The 17,073-nt window shown below is 41.2% G+C and overlaps 1 protein-coding gene across 3 annotated transcripts in view; it reads right to left on the bottom strand.

The window, feature by feature from the left end:
- FSHR (follicle stimulating hormone receptor) overlaps positions 1-15,225 on the bottom strand; it is a 188,172-nt gene extending 172,947 nt beyond the window's left edge. For all 3 annotated transcript variants that reach the window (XM_043468525.1, XM_043468526.1, XM_043468527.1), the window contains exon 1: positions 14,934-15,225. In XM_043468525.1, the coding sequence (XP_043324460.1) occupies positions 14,934-15,085 (152 nt within the window). In that variant the 5' untranslated portion in view covers positions 15,086-15,225. The remainder of the gene's footprint in view (positions 1-14,933) is intronic.
- Between the last annotated feature and the right edge of the window lie 1,848 nt (positions 15,226-17,073).

Raw genomic sequence — 17,073 nt, forward strand, 5'->3', positions numbered from 1 at the left:
ATTTTTCCCCCTACTAGATTCTTGAATTTGGAGATTTGGAATGGAAATGCTCCAATTTCCCCCACTCTCACCCAAGTGCTGTGCTTGGCGCATTTTTGAAAAAGGAAATTGATAATTCAGAAACAATACTATATCCTTCAGGACAAAAAGCTTTTTCTTTGATTTACTGCTGTTGGATTAGCTCTGCAGATGTTCTTTCTAGCTACTAAGCATCTTCCCTCACTGTTGCATATTTAAATCTTTTCTTTATGTCCAGCGCATGTCTGACTTCTTCAAGGAAGTGGCCTTGTTTGTTTATTGCAAGCACGGGTACCTCTCCCTTCAAGGAATTTCTGCAGTAGTTACATTTAGTCTTGCACTTCCTGTCCTTATCATGTTATCACATGATCAGTTGAAAAGCCTTGCTCACTTTTCCTGTGTCTCTGTGTGTGCCTACTTTCTTCAGATCCATTAAGAGAGTCTGTATGTCAGGGCGGTAAGGTTGGCTCTTATATCCCAGCAAATGGCTGTACACACAGTTAAGTGTTCAATAAAGATGTGATGCCAGTAGCAGCAGGTTGTGGGTGATGTACTGCTTTGTTTAGGGTCTCAATGATTTTTTTTCGGGGAAGATGCTGAACTCAGGATTTTGATATACTTTTGGCTTGTTTGCCATGCTGCATGCTCCCTGTTGTTGAAATTGCTTCTGCCAAATGGTCAGGACTGTCAATACACAGGGAGGTTATTTTGTCTCTAGCCTGCTCAGGAGGAAAAAAAAAAAAAAAAATCTGTGTTTCTCTTTTGATCTAACAAACCAAAGCAACTCTGGAAAGCATTCTTTCAGCTGTAATTCCATTTCCACCTGTTTTGCTCACCATATCACAATGTTTAAGAAACTGTTATGGCTGTCAAGAAGAGCAATTAGTGGCCTTATTTGGTGGACTATAGAACCATTACTATTCACCAGACCAACTTTAAGACATGTGTACTAAATTATTTAAAGCTAATAATGCACGTGGAAGACATTAAAGTTAAAAATGGGATGCAGAACTTCAGGGTGAAAACATCCATTTCCTCCTGGCATGCCCAACTATTCTCCTTTGTTCAAGGGCAGACTGAGAACTTAAGAGATGATAATCCTGGGCACCTCACTGCTTTTCTGCTTTCGGTCACAACCTGCTCCCCCTTTGCGTTGCTTGATCAAGAACATAGAGGGGCGGGAGTTTCCTGGTGGTCCAGTGGCTAAGTCTCCGTGCTCCCAATACAGTCTCTAGTCAGGGAACTGGATCCCACGTGTCACAACTCAGAAGTTTGCATGCCACAAACTAGATATCCCCCATGCCACAATTAAGACCTAGTGTAGCAAAATATATGTATATACAGGATCTTAGCTCCCTGACCAGGGATGGAAGCCACACCCCTTGCATTGGACGGCAAAGTCTTAACCACTGGGGAAGTCCCTAACACATATATATTAGGGACTGTTCAGGGAGCTAAGATTCTCATGCCTCATGGCCAGAAAAACAAAAACGTAAAACAGAAGCGATATTGTAACAAATTAAATAAAGACATCTATTCAAGAATATCTGAAAATCCGGTTAAAAAAAGGCAAGAGTGTGTTACTTAAATCAAAAGTACTGCCTCCCTTGCCCCTCCCACTTCAGAGAAGTGGAGATACTGGTCCTTCAGGGTGCTATGGTCAAGAACATAGGGTTTCCTCTCCTCCCAGTTCCCAGGTGGAGGGCTTTCTTCCAGAAGAAGCAGGACTTCAACATTTAGGGTTAGGGTTGCTGAGGTTGAATGCTAGGCAGGTGTGGTTGGGAAGTGGGGGCTCCATCCTTTATACCAAGGCACACGTGCATCAGAGGCTGTCTCAGGTTCGGCTGGCTGGGAATGCTAGAAATCCAAATCTCTTGCTAGGGTTCATGAGGTGGTGGTTCCAAGTCAAGCTTGATTGGTTGCTACCCTACCTTCCTTCAAGTGTTTAACTCCTGGAATGAGGGTCTCAGAAGTTTACCTTTGAATCCATTCCTGGTTCCAGAGCCCTGGCTGAGATTTTGCATAAAGTGAAAAGCAGACTGTGAAACACATATCTGGTATTCTCTTCCCAAAGAACTGACTTTATTTGCAACAGAGGGTGCAGAAGTTTAAGCCTGAGCTCTCTTAAGAACAGCAAAGTTATGGTAAAGGCAGTTGGGATATTCATGGATCTAATAGACATATAATGTAGGACAATTAATTTGCAGGGGAGAACCAGGGGAAATAAAACAGCTGGAAGGAGCCCCCTGGGGTCAGAATGAATATTAAAACATTGACTTCATCAATGGTTTATTTGAAGGAGCCACAGTTTGATTGGATTAGTTTATAAAGGAATTTATGCCCCAGGGAATTTTTGAAAATAGTAGCATGGTCTGACTGCAGGCAGTAAAGTTTAATATCTGGGTGTGGTCAGGGAAAGAATAGATGACAGCCCTGGTAATACCTAATACCTTGTCTTCCCAGGGTGACCATGGGCATCTTCAAAGTTGTGCCTTCCTGAGAATCAATGTCAAAGGCTTTTAACAAAATAATCTAGCTAGTAGCCACTAAACAGCAAACTAACCAATAACGCTAGTAAGTCATGGAAGTGGAATCAGTACCCAGAATGCTACAATAGATTGTCTGAAATGTTCCCAGAAAAAAAAAGTAGAAACATAAAGGAGGAAAAATTATTTGAAAAAATAATAGCTGAAAATCTTCTAGATTTACTGAAAGCATCTAGTAAGCTCAATATTATTAGAGTAGAATATTCACAAAGAGACCCATAAACAGACACATTATAGTAAAAACACTGAAAATCAAAGACAAGGAGAAAATCTTGAAAGCAAGAGAAAAATGACTCATTACTTACAAAGAACCTTCAATAAGGTTAACAACTCACATCTTGTCAGAAACAATGGAGACCAGAGGCGGTACTGGGATAACATGTCCACACAAAACCTTACACATAAATGTTTAAAGCAAGCATCATTAATAGTCAAAAAGTGAATAATCCAGTGTCCATCAACAGATGAATGGATAAACAAAATGTGGTTTACCTATACAAAGAAATATTTTTTGACTATGAAAAGATTATTGATACCTTGAATAAACCTTTGAAAGTATGCAAAATGAAAGAAGTTAGTCACAAAGATCTTATATAATTCCATTTATATGAAAGTTTAGAATAGAAAAATCTGTAAAGGCAGTAGATTAATGGTTTCTTTGGTCTGGTTGTAGCATAGGTAGGCAGAGAAGTGGCAGTTAGAGGGTTAGGTGATAAAAATGTTTTAAAATTGGTTAGGACAATGGTTGAACATATCTGTGAATATACGAAATACCATTGAAATGTAAACTTTGAGTAGATTGTATACTATGTGTTATGTCTCAATAAAGCTGTTTTTGAAAAGCAAGCAAAGGTAAAAAGAAAATCGTGGTGGAATTCTAAAGTTTATACCTCCTTGAATGTGAGGGAAAAGAAGCGAATGTGCTGGGGAGTTATCTGTTCTCTGTGGGAGTAGAGAGGAATGTTTTATCGCTAAGCCTGACACAGAAGCTTGAAAATTGAGGATTAAGACAAATCATTTTACTGAGCTTCACTTCTCATACCTAAAACAAGTAAGGGGAAGGAGGAAGTATATGCTCTCTTAAGTTCATCTAGCAAAAAATCCTCTGATTTTGGACTTCCCTGATGGTCCAGTGTTTAGGACCTTATTACACAACTTCTGGTTATTTTGCAGCTTATCACTGAAAATGGCCAGTGACATTTGCTTTTCAGTCCTCCTCCTGTGTTTTCATGATCCCACACATTCATTTTCTGTCTCTGCCCTCCTTATTGATTAGCTATCGAGCAACCAACCCTGCTGAGTGCAGGCCAGGGGTGCAATGCTAGCCCTCAGACAGTTTTTCTGTTTTTAAGAGGCAAGATATTATGTGAGTTTGGTATTATAGATGACTCCAGACTTGTATGTATTTCAGCTCTGATGATAAGTTTGGATTGTTTTTCTTTAGGGATTGAGTTCAGAGGACTAGGGGGTCCTCTTTCTCTCTCTTTTTTCATGTTTAGTACAAAGATTGGACATTGTCCAATCAGGTATATCAGGAATCTCAATTTCAGTTCTGACATTCAGCACTGATTGATTCCATTTATCTTATTTCCTAAAATGGGAACAGTAATAGCTACAGTGCAAGACTGTTGGGTGAGATACTATAAGAGGCACACAGCATGATGATAGAGTAGAATTAATAGGTATCTGTTACATTCAGTCTCTCCTTCTAGTTCTCATTTGCTGAAGGGGCCTTTCATTTATTCATTTAATTCATGAAGTTATTGAGCATCTGCTCTGTACTAGGAGCTATTCTACACATGAGAATCCTTGCTACTGTGAAGCATTAGTTCTGGTCTCTAGTCGAGGGGTGATAAATAGATAAAAACATTCACATTACAGTAAGTTTATGAAGGAAAGAGATCATATACTATTGCAGTCAGGGTGCTACTATAGTGGGGTGGTCAAGGACGACCTCTCCAAAGGGTTGGCATTTGGGGAGAGACTGAAGAGGAGAGAGAAAAACATTCTAGAGGGAAAGAAAAGCAAGGGAAAGTTTTCAGGTGGATAAGAGTCTGGTGTGTTTGGAGAGCAGAAAAAGGTCCAGAGCATAGTGGCGATGGGCAAGTGATAGATGACGTGCACTGTGCCTGTGGAAGGCAGGCAGGGGTCAGATCACAGAGTACCCTGCAGCCATGATGAAGCATGTAAGCGCCACAGGGGAAGAGACTGGGTTTGTTTTGCTTACTGCCGGACCTCTGACACCTAGAACAGTGCCTGTTATAATAGATAGTCATGAAACGTGGGTTGAAAAAATTTTATTCTGAGTGAAATTCTAAGTAATTGTATGCCATCTTTTTCAAAGTCTTTCTAGCTGCTGTGTGGGAATGGATTTAAGTGGAACTAGGGGATAGAGACTTCCCTGGTGGCTCAGTTGGTAAAGCATCTGCCTACAATGCGGGAGACCTGGGTTCAATCCTTGGGTTGGGAAGTCCTCTGGAGAAGGAAATGGCAACCCACTCCAGTACTCTTGCCTGGAAAATCCCATGGACGGAGGAGCGTGGTAGGCTACAGTCCATGGGGTTGCAAAGAGTTGGACATGACTGAAGAACTTCACAGGGGATAGAAGCCCTGGTGACTATTGTACTAGCTCAGGTGAGAGAAGATGGTGGTTTGAGCTGGAGTGGTGGTAAGGAAGGTGAGAAGTGGAGACATTTGAGCTATATTTTGGGGGTCTAATCCCCAGCACTTGGATTAGATTTATGGCAAGGAGTTGGTGATACGGGAGTTAACACAGAGGATGAAGCCTGGGAGAGGAGATCCTGAGGGGTTAAGGGGAGGGTGATTAAGTGTACTATTTTCTGCTTGCTGGTTTTGAGGTGCTGGCAAGAGATTCAGTGAGATGTCAAGGTTTTGGCTGGGTAATTCTTGTCTGGGGCTCAATGAAGAGGTCAGATATGACACATGGATTTTGAATATAGCTAGTATTTAAAGCCACAGGGCTGATGAGATTACTGTAGAGAGAATACAGATTCATGAGAGAAGAAGGTCTGGAAGAGCCTGGGGCACTTCATCATTTAGAGACTTGGTAACAGAGGAGGTCAAGGTCTGGGGTGAGATGTAAGAGGAAAAACTAGTGTGATGTCACAGAAGTTGGCAGTCAAGAGAGAAAAGTGTTTCAAGCAGGAGGATGGTTACCTGTGGTCATCTAATATTCGGGTTTTTATTTGAAGAATAATGTAACTACTAAGTAAAACATACCAAAAATAAAGTTTATCGGTACCTGTGACAAGATAATTTTTAATGCAACAGTGGGCATTGAGTGGATTGAATAATGAATGGGGATTCCAGAGAATAGAAGGCGGAATTAACAAACAATTAACTAACTATTGGTTTCCTTTTGAAACACCACTGAGAAGATAAGAAGAGGACTTTTTTTCTTTCAAAGCCATAAGTGCAGAGAAACAAGAGCAACAGAATTTTGTAAAGACCATGGAGGAATGTGGATGTGGTACTACTACAACCAGCATCTCTTGGAGGTGACTGGAAATGCAGAAGCTCAGGCTCCTCCCCACTCCCCAGACTTACTGAGTCGGAATCTGCATTTTCCCAGTATATTCCTCTGAGTGGCTTGCGTATTAAAGTTGGAGAAGTCCTGACTTGGAAGCCTCTAAAATGAAATCCCAAGCCCGTGAGATTTATGCCCCATGATAAAAGCACTCAGGAACTGGAGGCGCTGGTGTCCCCAGAAGCAGGACTGGAGGGTGAAGAGGGTTGAAGTGGGCAAAAGGAAGAGGGCCGGTAGAAACGTTGTTTAAAAAGCAGCCATACTACCCACCTGGAGCAGTCAGGCCAGTGTTCCCTCCTACCTGAGCGAAAACACGAAGGGTTTATTTATTTGTTTGGCTGTGCTGGGCCTTTGTGCCGCATACACGCTTTCTCTGGTTTCACGGCACAGGCTTCTCGTTAACGTGTCTTCTCTTGCTGCGGGTCTCCGGCTCTAGGTGCGTGGGTTTCAGTAGTCACGTCTCGTGGGCTCTAGAGTGCGGACTTGGTAGTTATGGTACAGGGCCTTAGTTGCTTAGCAGCATGTGGGATCTTCCGACTAGGGACCGAACCTGTGTCCCCTGCATTGGCAGGCAAATTCTTAACCACTGGACCACCAGGGGAATCCCAAGATTTATTCTTTAAAGAGAGCAGAGAATGTCTGAACTGGAGACCCCAGGGACCACTTATGGATGCTGGGTGCTGAGACCTCCAGTCCTCTTCCCTAGCCACCAGAGTGCTGGCAGTTAGGGCTTCACGCTCCAGGTAGGGGCTTGGAAGAATCCTCTCCAGGGGTTTTGCCCAGTCCAAGAGGCAAGATCAAGATATTGGCACAGTGATCCCCCAGTTCAATGGCCCAGCCCTTTCCTTTATTTATACTGCTGGGGCTGTTGTTTTGCTTCTTCTTACCCTATAGCTCTGCTTTCAGAGCTACTTTGTAATTTTCCTATCTGGTTATCATAACTCTTTGTTCTCTTTCCCCTCATCTCTAGTATTTGTTTGGGGGAATCAGATGCCATTCTAAGACTCCATGTTCTTATTGAAGGAACTCAGCAGATTTTCACGCCAGGGACCTGATAAGCAATTTTGCTGCTGTGTGCAGGCTTCCAGATGACCTCTTTGCTGGTCACCATAAATCTCATGTTTGCTTTTCGTTGCCTTTCCAGTTTGTTTTCTAAATTAAAAAAGTGTTTCTAGTATTTTCTGCTGCCCCTCCCAACCCAGTATATTTACTTACAGAATGTCTACACCACTTGCCCATAAAACAAACACCAATTAGATGAAGGATTCATTCCTTCCTGCCCTGAGCAGAAATTAGCCTTGGTGGGCATATGGCAGTGGCAAGGCTTTAAGTCTGACTCTCTTTACTTGCTGTGATCCGAGGATGGCTACGGATCATTCTTTTGTTTTGTTTGTTTTCCTATTCTAAACACAGCCATACAAAGTAGTTTGGAATTTAGAAGGAAGAGAAATTGCTTAGAAATTTAAGAACATTCAAGAATTCCTTGTTTGTGTCCCACTTATGCCAAAGTAGACATGTTTAAGGTGTGTCACTTTCAGAAGAGACATCTAGTCTTTGTGAACTCGGTGTGGTTACCAGATTTCATAGATGATGTTCAGTTGCTTTGAAGGGAAGCTGTCATACACAGTCCATTGACATGTAAACTCCTTTTACCTATTCTCTCCCAGTGTCTACTTAGTAGTATTCAGGAACACAAGCAGTTTTGGGGAAAAAATTATGAGTTTAGGAAAGAAAACAATGCAGCCTAAGCTTCCACTTTTGATGCTGTTTTCCATCTTCTGTATCATTCGAGTCCAGATCCTTGTATTTGCCCAATTTGAAAATTTCTGAAAGTGAAAGTTGCTCAGTCATGTCTGACTCTTTGCTACCCCATGGACTGTAGCCTGCCAGGCTCCTCCGTCCATGGGATTTTCCAGGCAAGAATACTGGAGTGGGTTGCAGTTTCCTTCTCTAGGGGATCTTCCCGATCCAGGGATCGAACCATGGTCTCCTGCATTGGAGTCAGTTTCTTTACCAGCTGAGCTACCAGGGAATCCTAGTCAAACTTAAATATTTAAACATCTGCTGGTTAAGCCTTATCATGAATTTTCTGGTGTTCATTTATCATTCTATTATACTTGAGGTCTGTGTTTTCCTTGTATAATAAAGCAAGGCGCTTCTGACCTTTTACAAAAAAGGGTGTTCTGGAAGTGGCCCGGCACAGCTCTTTAAATCCACCTTAGCTGGGCAAAAGAGCAAAGTTAGGGCAGCCAGATGCTTGTCAAATGTCAAAAGGCAGGCATCTCCCCACTGACTTTCACTCAGCATCTGTTTCTTCCAGCTCTCACAGTCTGTGATTTCAGATTGCACAAGGCAACTTGCAATTAACTGTCAAATGGGTAGTTTAGACAATGACCATTCTGGGTTCCCAGGGGGATTTTTGTTGTTGTGGGTAAAAGTGAGGAAAAGCATGATTGTTACTGTTGGATGCTCTTCTCTTTTAGCAGCTCCATGAGAGCAGCCCCGTGCCTCCCCTTTTGATCCTCCTCTCCCAAGTGCCCAGCGTAGTGCCCTGCACAAATATAATCAATAAATATTTGATGTTGAAAGAAACCTTCATGAAAAATGAGCCTTTTTGCTTGGTCTCCAAAGCTGAATATATTAAAGTAGGAGAATTCATTTCAGGTTGGAGAAAATAATATTATTTAGGTAGGGGAATATAAAGTATGTTTGGGAGCTGGGAATTAGGAAATCATCCACAGAAAAAGTGTGGAGAGGATGGAGGATATGAGGGGAAGACAGGAGAGCTAATTTGAGGATAAAATATGGAGGAACTTCATGTCAAACTTAAGACGTTGGACTTTTGTCCTGTATCTGGACATTCGTGCCTATAGGGGAATTAAACCAGAGCCAGGACTCAGAGCAGAAGGTTGGGAGGGGAGAAAGCCAAAGGAGCAAGGGGCTGATTCACAAGCTATTACCCTGAGATGATGAGTAAAGCGCAAATGAAGGCACCTCTGTCTTCCAGGGATGTGATCCTATCTCCTGAACCAAATTTGCCAGATTCTTTCAGAAGGGACAAGCTATTTTAAATTGGACCCACTCCTAAATTCTAGTGCTCAAGGCTCTGGCCCTTTCTTTTCCATGCCCTTCTATTCTAGGATGATTTCCAGTCAGCCTTTGTTTATCTAGTTACAAAGTCATTGTTGGAGCCGGGATCCCTCAAAAATTCTTTGTTTAAAACCCCTCACCAAACTGAAAGCAGTAAGAGACAAGTATCTATGGGGAGGTTTTCCACATTGCAGTTATAAGTAACAGAAGTTCACAGAACTGTCTATTAAGCCTAAGAACCACACTCTTCAAAATCCCACAACTGAAATCACAGCAATTTAGGAGTTACAATTATACGTGTTGGACTCTGGAGGACTAGAAGAAACCTATTGGTTTGGGGAAGTCTGGTACCTGATGATATTTGTAAAAATCAAAGCATTTTAGGATTGAAAGAAATATCAGCACTATTTTACTTCTGCCCTTCACCAGTTTACTGATGAGTTTTCTCTCCCATATCCTCAACTGATCTGTCTCACTGAAATAGCTGAACTCTTAGGGTCCCTATTTCTTAAAGATTTTCATCAATCTTAGCATTGCTGAGATACAAAAATTGGCTTATGCGGTACATTTTCTAGTATTTGTGATGCAGGATTCCATGATGGCTGTGTGTTGGCTCTTGCTATAAAAGGTCTGGGAGAGGGTATGAAAGAGAGTGGACACTAGCCACTCCTGAGACTAAAAATATAATTGAGTTCAGGTCTACGGCACAGGTTTGGTTGCTTTACTCAAAAAAATTTTTTTTGCACATCCCTTGAAGACTTTCAGATCAGTTGGCATATTCCGTATGAAAGAAAAAGGTTATGGCGTGTTCATGTCAGAGACATAAAACTTGCTCAAGATTCTTTAGGAAGAGGTCAGATTAAGAAGAAACATCCATATCTCATTATAATCAGATCTTAAGCAATTAAAAATAATTACTCTCTTTGCTAGGTGACCTTATGGGATATAAAAGTTAGCATCTAGTCTAAATAAAGCTAAATTGGAGATCTTAAATCTAACAGTTCAAAAAAAAAAAAAAAAAAAGTCCAATAAACCACAGTGACTGGATAACCCAATTAGTGGTTTTGGAGAAGGATAGTCAAACATTAAATGAATTTCCCATTTGCTGCCAAGATTTTCTGCTTCTGAAGCTTTGGTTTGTTTGGTAGAGGACTTGGGTGAGGAAGGACAGCCCTGACCTTTAGGTAAACAAGGAGATGTTATCATCATCAAGAAGTGCAGTTCTATGCTATCAAACCCTTACTCTTCAATAGCTGATAATGACTCTATAAATTATAGCTCTTAGCCAATTCTCAGAGTAGAGTTCATCTGTTACTTTAAAGAATTTTTTCCTCTGCAATATAATTTTTACTTTTTCCCTTTGAAGATACTGCATTCTATAGCTGTTCCTTTTTCTGATTTTTATGCAGGAAATATAAACCTTCCTTACCCCAGCTTGATTAAATTCTAAATGTTGGACATAGACATATCATTTCTCACTAAAGAAGGTGCAGGATTTGGAAAGATTATGTATGCATTAGCATGAAATCTGTGCTGTTTGTTTCTTTCAAAGAAATATCTAAACACGGCAGTAGGCGTCTCCAGATAGATGAACCCGGAGCAGTGGGCACAGTGGGCTGTTTGGTTTTGACATCTGGACAGACTACAATCATCAAAGCACATCTGGGAAACACAGGAGACCTAACATGCAGGGTTTGGAATCTGACCTCAGTTGGCAAAAATTGTATTTCTTTGAACACTTTTGCCTGGTTTAAAGTGATTTTGTTCAAGGTAACTTCACTCATCCTTTCGATATTCTTGTTAAAAATAGAGAAACAGGTATTATTACTTAAATCAAGAGAATTGAGTGGCATGCCTAAAAGAATATGCAACTTGTAACTTAGTAGACTTTGTTTCAAGTCTATGTGTCTCTCTTTCTGAATAAAGTAATGGATTCCAGAATGATATACAGGCATTTTCTTTAAAACAAACACGTAAAAAAGCAAAGAAAGCAAGGGAACTATCAAATCCTGTAGCAGTTCCCCACAGGGGGAGCAATAATCATCTTTTATAAGAATCTTTTCTTCGATACTGAGGAGAAAAGCAAATAAACAGATGTAATTCTCCCTCATTTATTGTATCATTTATTCTATATGTAAATGAGGGCCCAGAACCTACATTGCATTGAGCCAGGCACAATGACTACAAAGAAAATGTTCACTGCCATTGAGGAAATAGGACACACATGAAAAATTAAGGGCAAAGCAAGATTGTAAAATGAACTGCACCAGGGTTCAGATTACATGAAGATGGAATGGTCAGCAGAGTTTTTATCAAAGAGGCAAACTTTGAGCCAGCTTATAGTAAGTAGGTTGGATTTCAAGAGACAAAGAAGAACTTGAAGACTACATAAGCAAGAAGTATAACAGTAGTAACACCCTGGGACACGAACTGAGCTTGAGAGCAAGTCTTTTTCAGGTTTGTGGAGCAGATGGCTCCTGTTGGAGATAGGTGAGAGGTAAAGTCAGAAAGATGAGCCAACAAATGATTTTGAACTGGAGAATCATGGTGGCTGTGGTATTTTATGGAGAAAAATGCAATGATGGTGTTTGGGCTGGTTTGGAGAAGACAGAGATTGGTAGCAAGGAGATAAATTAAGACAATTATTTAATCCAGTGTGTAGATGTTGAGATTCCAAACAAAGATAATGGCAATAAAAAAAAGGAGAATTATCGCTTGTAGCAGTATGAAAGTAGTTAGATGTGGGCTTTGGGGAACATGAAACCTACATGATGAGGTGAATTAAACTATCAACATTCAACAAATGAAGAAATCAACAGTGGTTTTATTAGTTTTGTAATCCGTTCCTTTCTACATCTCAGAAAGAGAATTGAGCTTGAGATATAGGAGCTTGCTGTAAAGAGAGGGGTCAACACAGGCAGCCTATAGCATGATCCCAACACAGTTCTCCCTGTGCCAAGAATGCCCGTCAATGGACTCTTTTCTTCTAGTATTGTGGTCATCTGACCCTGCTAAAGAAAAAATCTGTATCCATAACACCACTGAGACCTAAAATTTCAGGTTTTAAATGGGTGTTCACATTCTTAAAAATTCTAACTCCAGGAAGAGTAATGCAAGATCAAAGGGTCCTTTCTAGATTCACTGCCCCTAGGTGAAGCTGAGTTTCTAGAGTAAGTCTGAAATCAAAAAAAATCCTTTGCCTATCATCAGAATGAAACCTGTTCCCTGAGTTCTTGGCAAATACTGAAAGCCCAAAGGAACGCCATTTCTTATTCAGAGAGGAAGTGCTCCAGCCACTGTGAGGAGAAGGAGATTATCCTTAAATCAGTGGGACACTATAAACTATCTCAGAGCTACAAAAATCTTTACGTCAGGTTTCCAAAGCCTTCTCATTTCCATTGATTCATTTGATCATCCTGAATGCACTCTGTGGTGGTTTTTTCTCTAGTACTTTACAGATGAACAACAATCCCCACCCCCCACACTTGAGAGGCATTGTACTGAATGTTTTAATCCTACATTTAACGCCTATGGCAACTCTGAAAAAGGAATTTCCATGATACACCCAAGAGCTCACATGCCGAAACAAGAAACAGTCATAGTCTGGGTTAGGACACAGGTCTCTTAGATTCTAGAATCCATACTCTTCCATCTCTGACTTGTGATAAAGAGTTAAAGGCCCACCTGTGACTATTACTTTGGAATTCCCTCTATTCCTGACCCTGCTCAGCAAGTTGAGGTCTTTCTCCATGATGCTGTGTTGTCTCAGGCCACCTAAACCCTTTGTTGTTGTTGTTCAGTCGTTCAGTAGTATCCAACTGTTTGCAACCCCATGGACTGCAGCACTCCAAGCATCCCTGTCCTTCACTATCTCCTGGAGTTTGCCTGAAGCCAGAAATATTTAACTACTCTCAGCTATGGTCTAAATCAGAAGTGGGCATTCCACAGACTATGGCCCACATCTGGTTGCTTCCTGTTTTTCTATACAGAGTGGAAAAAAAAAAAAATTCTCCCTTCTGGTAAAGAGATGCCAGAAATCAGATAGCCTAATTTAGAAGGGAGTTTTGAAAAGAGGTTATCACTCTAAAATTAAGCCTTGTAAGAGGCTGTCTCTTTTAGTAACTGGTTGGCTCTGCTTGGTCCCTGGGCAAATGCTGGAAAAAGAGAAGGACTGGGAGAGGTAGAAATGTGTGTGTGTGTGTGTGTGTGTGTGTGTGTGTTGAGTGTGTGCATTGAGGGGCTGTATCTTTTGGTGTTCACAGCCATCCCACCAAGCAGACTGTATTAAACTTCTAGAAGTTAGGAACTTGAGGCTCAAAAGAAGTTAAGTGATTGTTCAAAGTAGCTTAGAAGCCACTGACTTCTTAGAGGAGTTCAGGTACATCATTCTTCTCTTGTGTTTATAATCATCTAACAAAGCAAGACTGTGCACAGGCACATTCTTCCCTGCAATCAGGAGTAACTGTCTCATTAAGGCAGTGTCGCCAAAACACAGAGTTGACCACCTGTTTTCCCTGCCGCTACCTCTGGGAAGGAATGGAGAACTTGTGATGTCGGGGGAAAAGGAGCAGGCAGAACCAACTCAGCCTTGCAGCTGTTTGTCCCTGAGTGAAAATCTGAAATGCAGCCCCATCGTGTTTGAGCATAGGTAATGGTAACTGGTAAATGGAAAGATGACCACCTTCTGCCAAAAATAAGATCATGCATAGCTTTCGGGAACCAAGATTAAAGGACACTTCCAAAATAGCAGCTTCTGTTTAAAATCCTTGGGATAAAACGACTGAGGATATCTATGATCTCCAAGCCAACTCTCGGGTGGTGGGGAGGAGTGGGGAGGTGGGGAGCAATGATCATTCGACCATGAAACAGTCCTGCCTTCCTCTTACTTTAATGCAATAGACATGGGGCTTTAAGGGAAAGACAGCAATCTGTGAGTCAAAGGCCTGCTTTCTAGTTTGGCTCCACCTCTACGCATCGTGAGAGGTTAGGAAATTTTCTGCTCTCCAGACCCCAGATTTCTCAAAATAAAATAAACAGATGCAAAATAAACAGATGGAAGTGGAATGATGTCTAAGATCTTGTCAAGTTCTAAAAGTCTGTCTATTTCCTTTTAAAGTAGTTCAATAAAAATCTAAAGTTGGGAATCACCTTTTCCCAGTGGTATGAAAGATGATCTCCTTCCTTCTATGCCTCCTTTTTTTTTTCTCCCTTTCTTCACACCCCTTCCCTCTCTTGTGACTCCTTTTCCCCCAGGAAACAGAGTCTCAGTTTGGGAATTCCTTGCTGGTGCCTCTAGAGCAGCAATGACTCTTGCCTTCTTGAATTCAGTATCCTCATAAACACACATCGTGCCTTCCATGTCAATAGAAGCCATCTTTCTGCCTTCAATCCGAGTTCTTCTAAGTTTCTACATTTTCCTTAGCCTTCTCTTAGTTCCACCAAAGACAGTACAGCACCCAACAACGAACATGTCAAAAACACTAAAAAGTCTTCCTTTCACCTTTAGATTCAGGTTTCCACGCTGCCCTTCCATGGCAATTCCGAGACAAACTCTAAGATCCTTAGAGAACCACAGGGCAGGAGTGTTGGGCTGGGGGAGTTTGTTTTACTTAAGCCTTCAGTCAGGGCAGAGTATTTCAGCCCAACAGTTATCAGCCTAATGTGAAAATAATAATAGCACGCAATGCACACATAACAGCCACGCTGTTGTTCCCACTGACTCAGATACTTACAGTTCGACCGCATCCCTGGGGAGGTCGGAGGGAATCTCTGTCACCTTGCTCTCCTGGCAGAGGAAGACCCCGTTAGAGCAGTGACAGAGTCGATGATGGCATCCTGAGCCCAAGCTCAGGAATGCGAGCAAGGCCACCAGGAGCAAGGCCATGTTTACTTATCCATCCACCTGCTTTCTTCTGCCTCTGCAGAGAAAATCCTGCACAGATTTCAGAGGCTCCACACGGAGCCCTTATGAGAAGACGTCTGCTTTGGGAGCTGGTAGGGTCACGTGACCCACCCAGGGCCGCTTTCCTTTTTTTTCTTTTTTATCGGTCACTTCCAGACAAATAGCAGAATTTCTGAGTGACAGCAGTGACTTTGGTGGGGGTGGGGTGAGAGAGGTGGAGGGCGTGGCAAGATATGCTGTTCCTTTATCTTTTTTGGTTGGGTTTGCAAATTGAAACTTGATGCATGCCTAGAATAGCTTATATTAAATTCGCTGTAAGACTGTCCCTGTGGGTCACTAGTTTTTTCTGAAAACAGTGACACGCTCGACTTTCTCCAAAACAGATGCAATCTGCAGTGTGAAACATCATTAAGAGAGTTCCTCAGGGAAGGGCAGGGACCTGTTTCCAGTCTTGGCGTGAATGTCTTCCTCCAGGCCACTTGATACAAAACCAGAACTTCTGGGTCAGTGTCACTGGTTCTCTTTCTTGCTGGAATTAACAACCAAATATGGTGTAGCTCAGAAGACAGGCAGTGGGTTAGTGAGCCCCTGGACAGATGGTGGTAGGTAGGAGGCACTTTTAAGAGAGTAGTCTACAGAGATACCTGACTCAGCTGAGTGACCAACAGCTCGGGCTGGGTTTTCACTGGGTTTAGTGGACACCAACTATCCTACCCTCTGTCGCATATCCTTTCTGGCTTCTCTCATTTCCAGGCTCTGAAGATTGCCCTTGCCTTTTGGAAGCTCGCACAAATGAATTTATTTAACCTATGCTTTTAGCTTAGTTTGAAATGTTCTCTGTAGGTGACGATCCTGACACTTTTGTGGGCACTCCCCACCTTCTCGATGGTGAGGGATCTGAGGAACGTTTGGCCATACTTTCAGTCAAGGGGCCATCTACTTTCAACTCCAGAACCTATGAAGATTAAAAGGCAGAATATTCTCTAAGATCCTGCCTATAACTTTCTACTTGCTCAAATTAGTTTTAACACTATCTTTAGGTAATTAGTTGCACAAAATTATGTGAAACTGCTAAACAAGTATATATCGATCTCCCCTCCTTTCTTCCTCTCCTGAACCTAGCCAAGGAATAATAACATAGAAGGAATGGGTTAAATAATCATTAAGGGAATAACAGAAGCAAGTGAATCTTAGGGTAAAATTGTTCCCTGGCTGCTTCTGGGAGCAACTGCTTCATTCTAACTCCAGGACTATAAGATCAGGCCAGTATCTATATGGACTCTATGTTGTTACAGTTTTGGCTAACATGAACAGATAAATTATTTCATTCAGCAGTTGACCTGTGGAATCATAATCATTTAGATGGAGAAGGGATTTAATTCAATCATCCAGCTAATGCTTAAGTTTGCTTTAAAATGTCCACATTAATTTAAAGGGGTCGACTTAACCTCTTCTTGAATAACTCCAAGTGACCAAACAACTCATTTCCAGTTGAACCTCTCACATATACCTCCACCCCACAAAACCCCACTGAGATTTTGGAAAGCTCCAGTTATGACTAAATTAGTCCTCGTATAATAAGAAATTTTTTTAACTGAGATTTTCACTTTAAAGCTATTCCTGTTAACAACTGGTAGATAACATGGCTAACCTAAATGCAAATTATTAAGCAAAATCACAAAACAGTTGTAGACTAAAGAGAGAGATCCCAATGCCATTGCATCTGTGTTTGTTATTCCTCCTTTCTCTGTTCCTACTCCTAGAAGTGACCTGAATTTTGATTTTGTTATTCCTTTGTTTTTTTTCAAATTGTATCATCTAAGTATATATCTTCAAACAGTATACTGCTTGATTTTGGGTTTTATACAAATTTTATTACCTTAACTAGTCTTTTTTTTTTTTTTTTTTTTTTTTTTTTTTTTTTTTTTTTTTTTTTTTTTTTTTTTTTTTTACTTTCTATTATATTTTGC

Source organism: Cervus canadensis, chromosome 5 (genome assembly GCF_019320065.1).
Source record: "Cervus canadensis isolate Bull #8, Minnesota chromosome 5, ASM1932006v1, whole genome shotgun sequence".
Classification (NCBI taxonomy): Eukaryota; Metazoa; Chordata; class Mammalia; order Artiodactyla; family Cervidae; genus Cervus; species Cervus canadensis.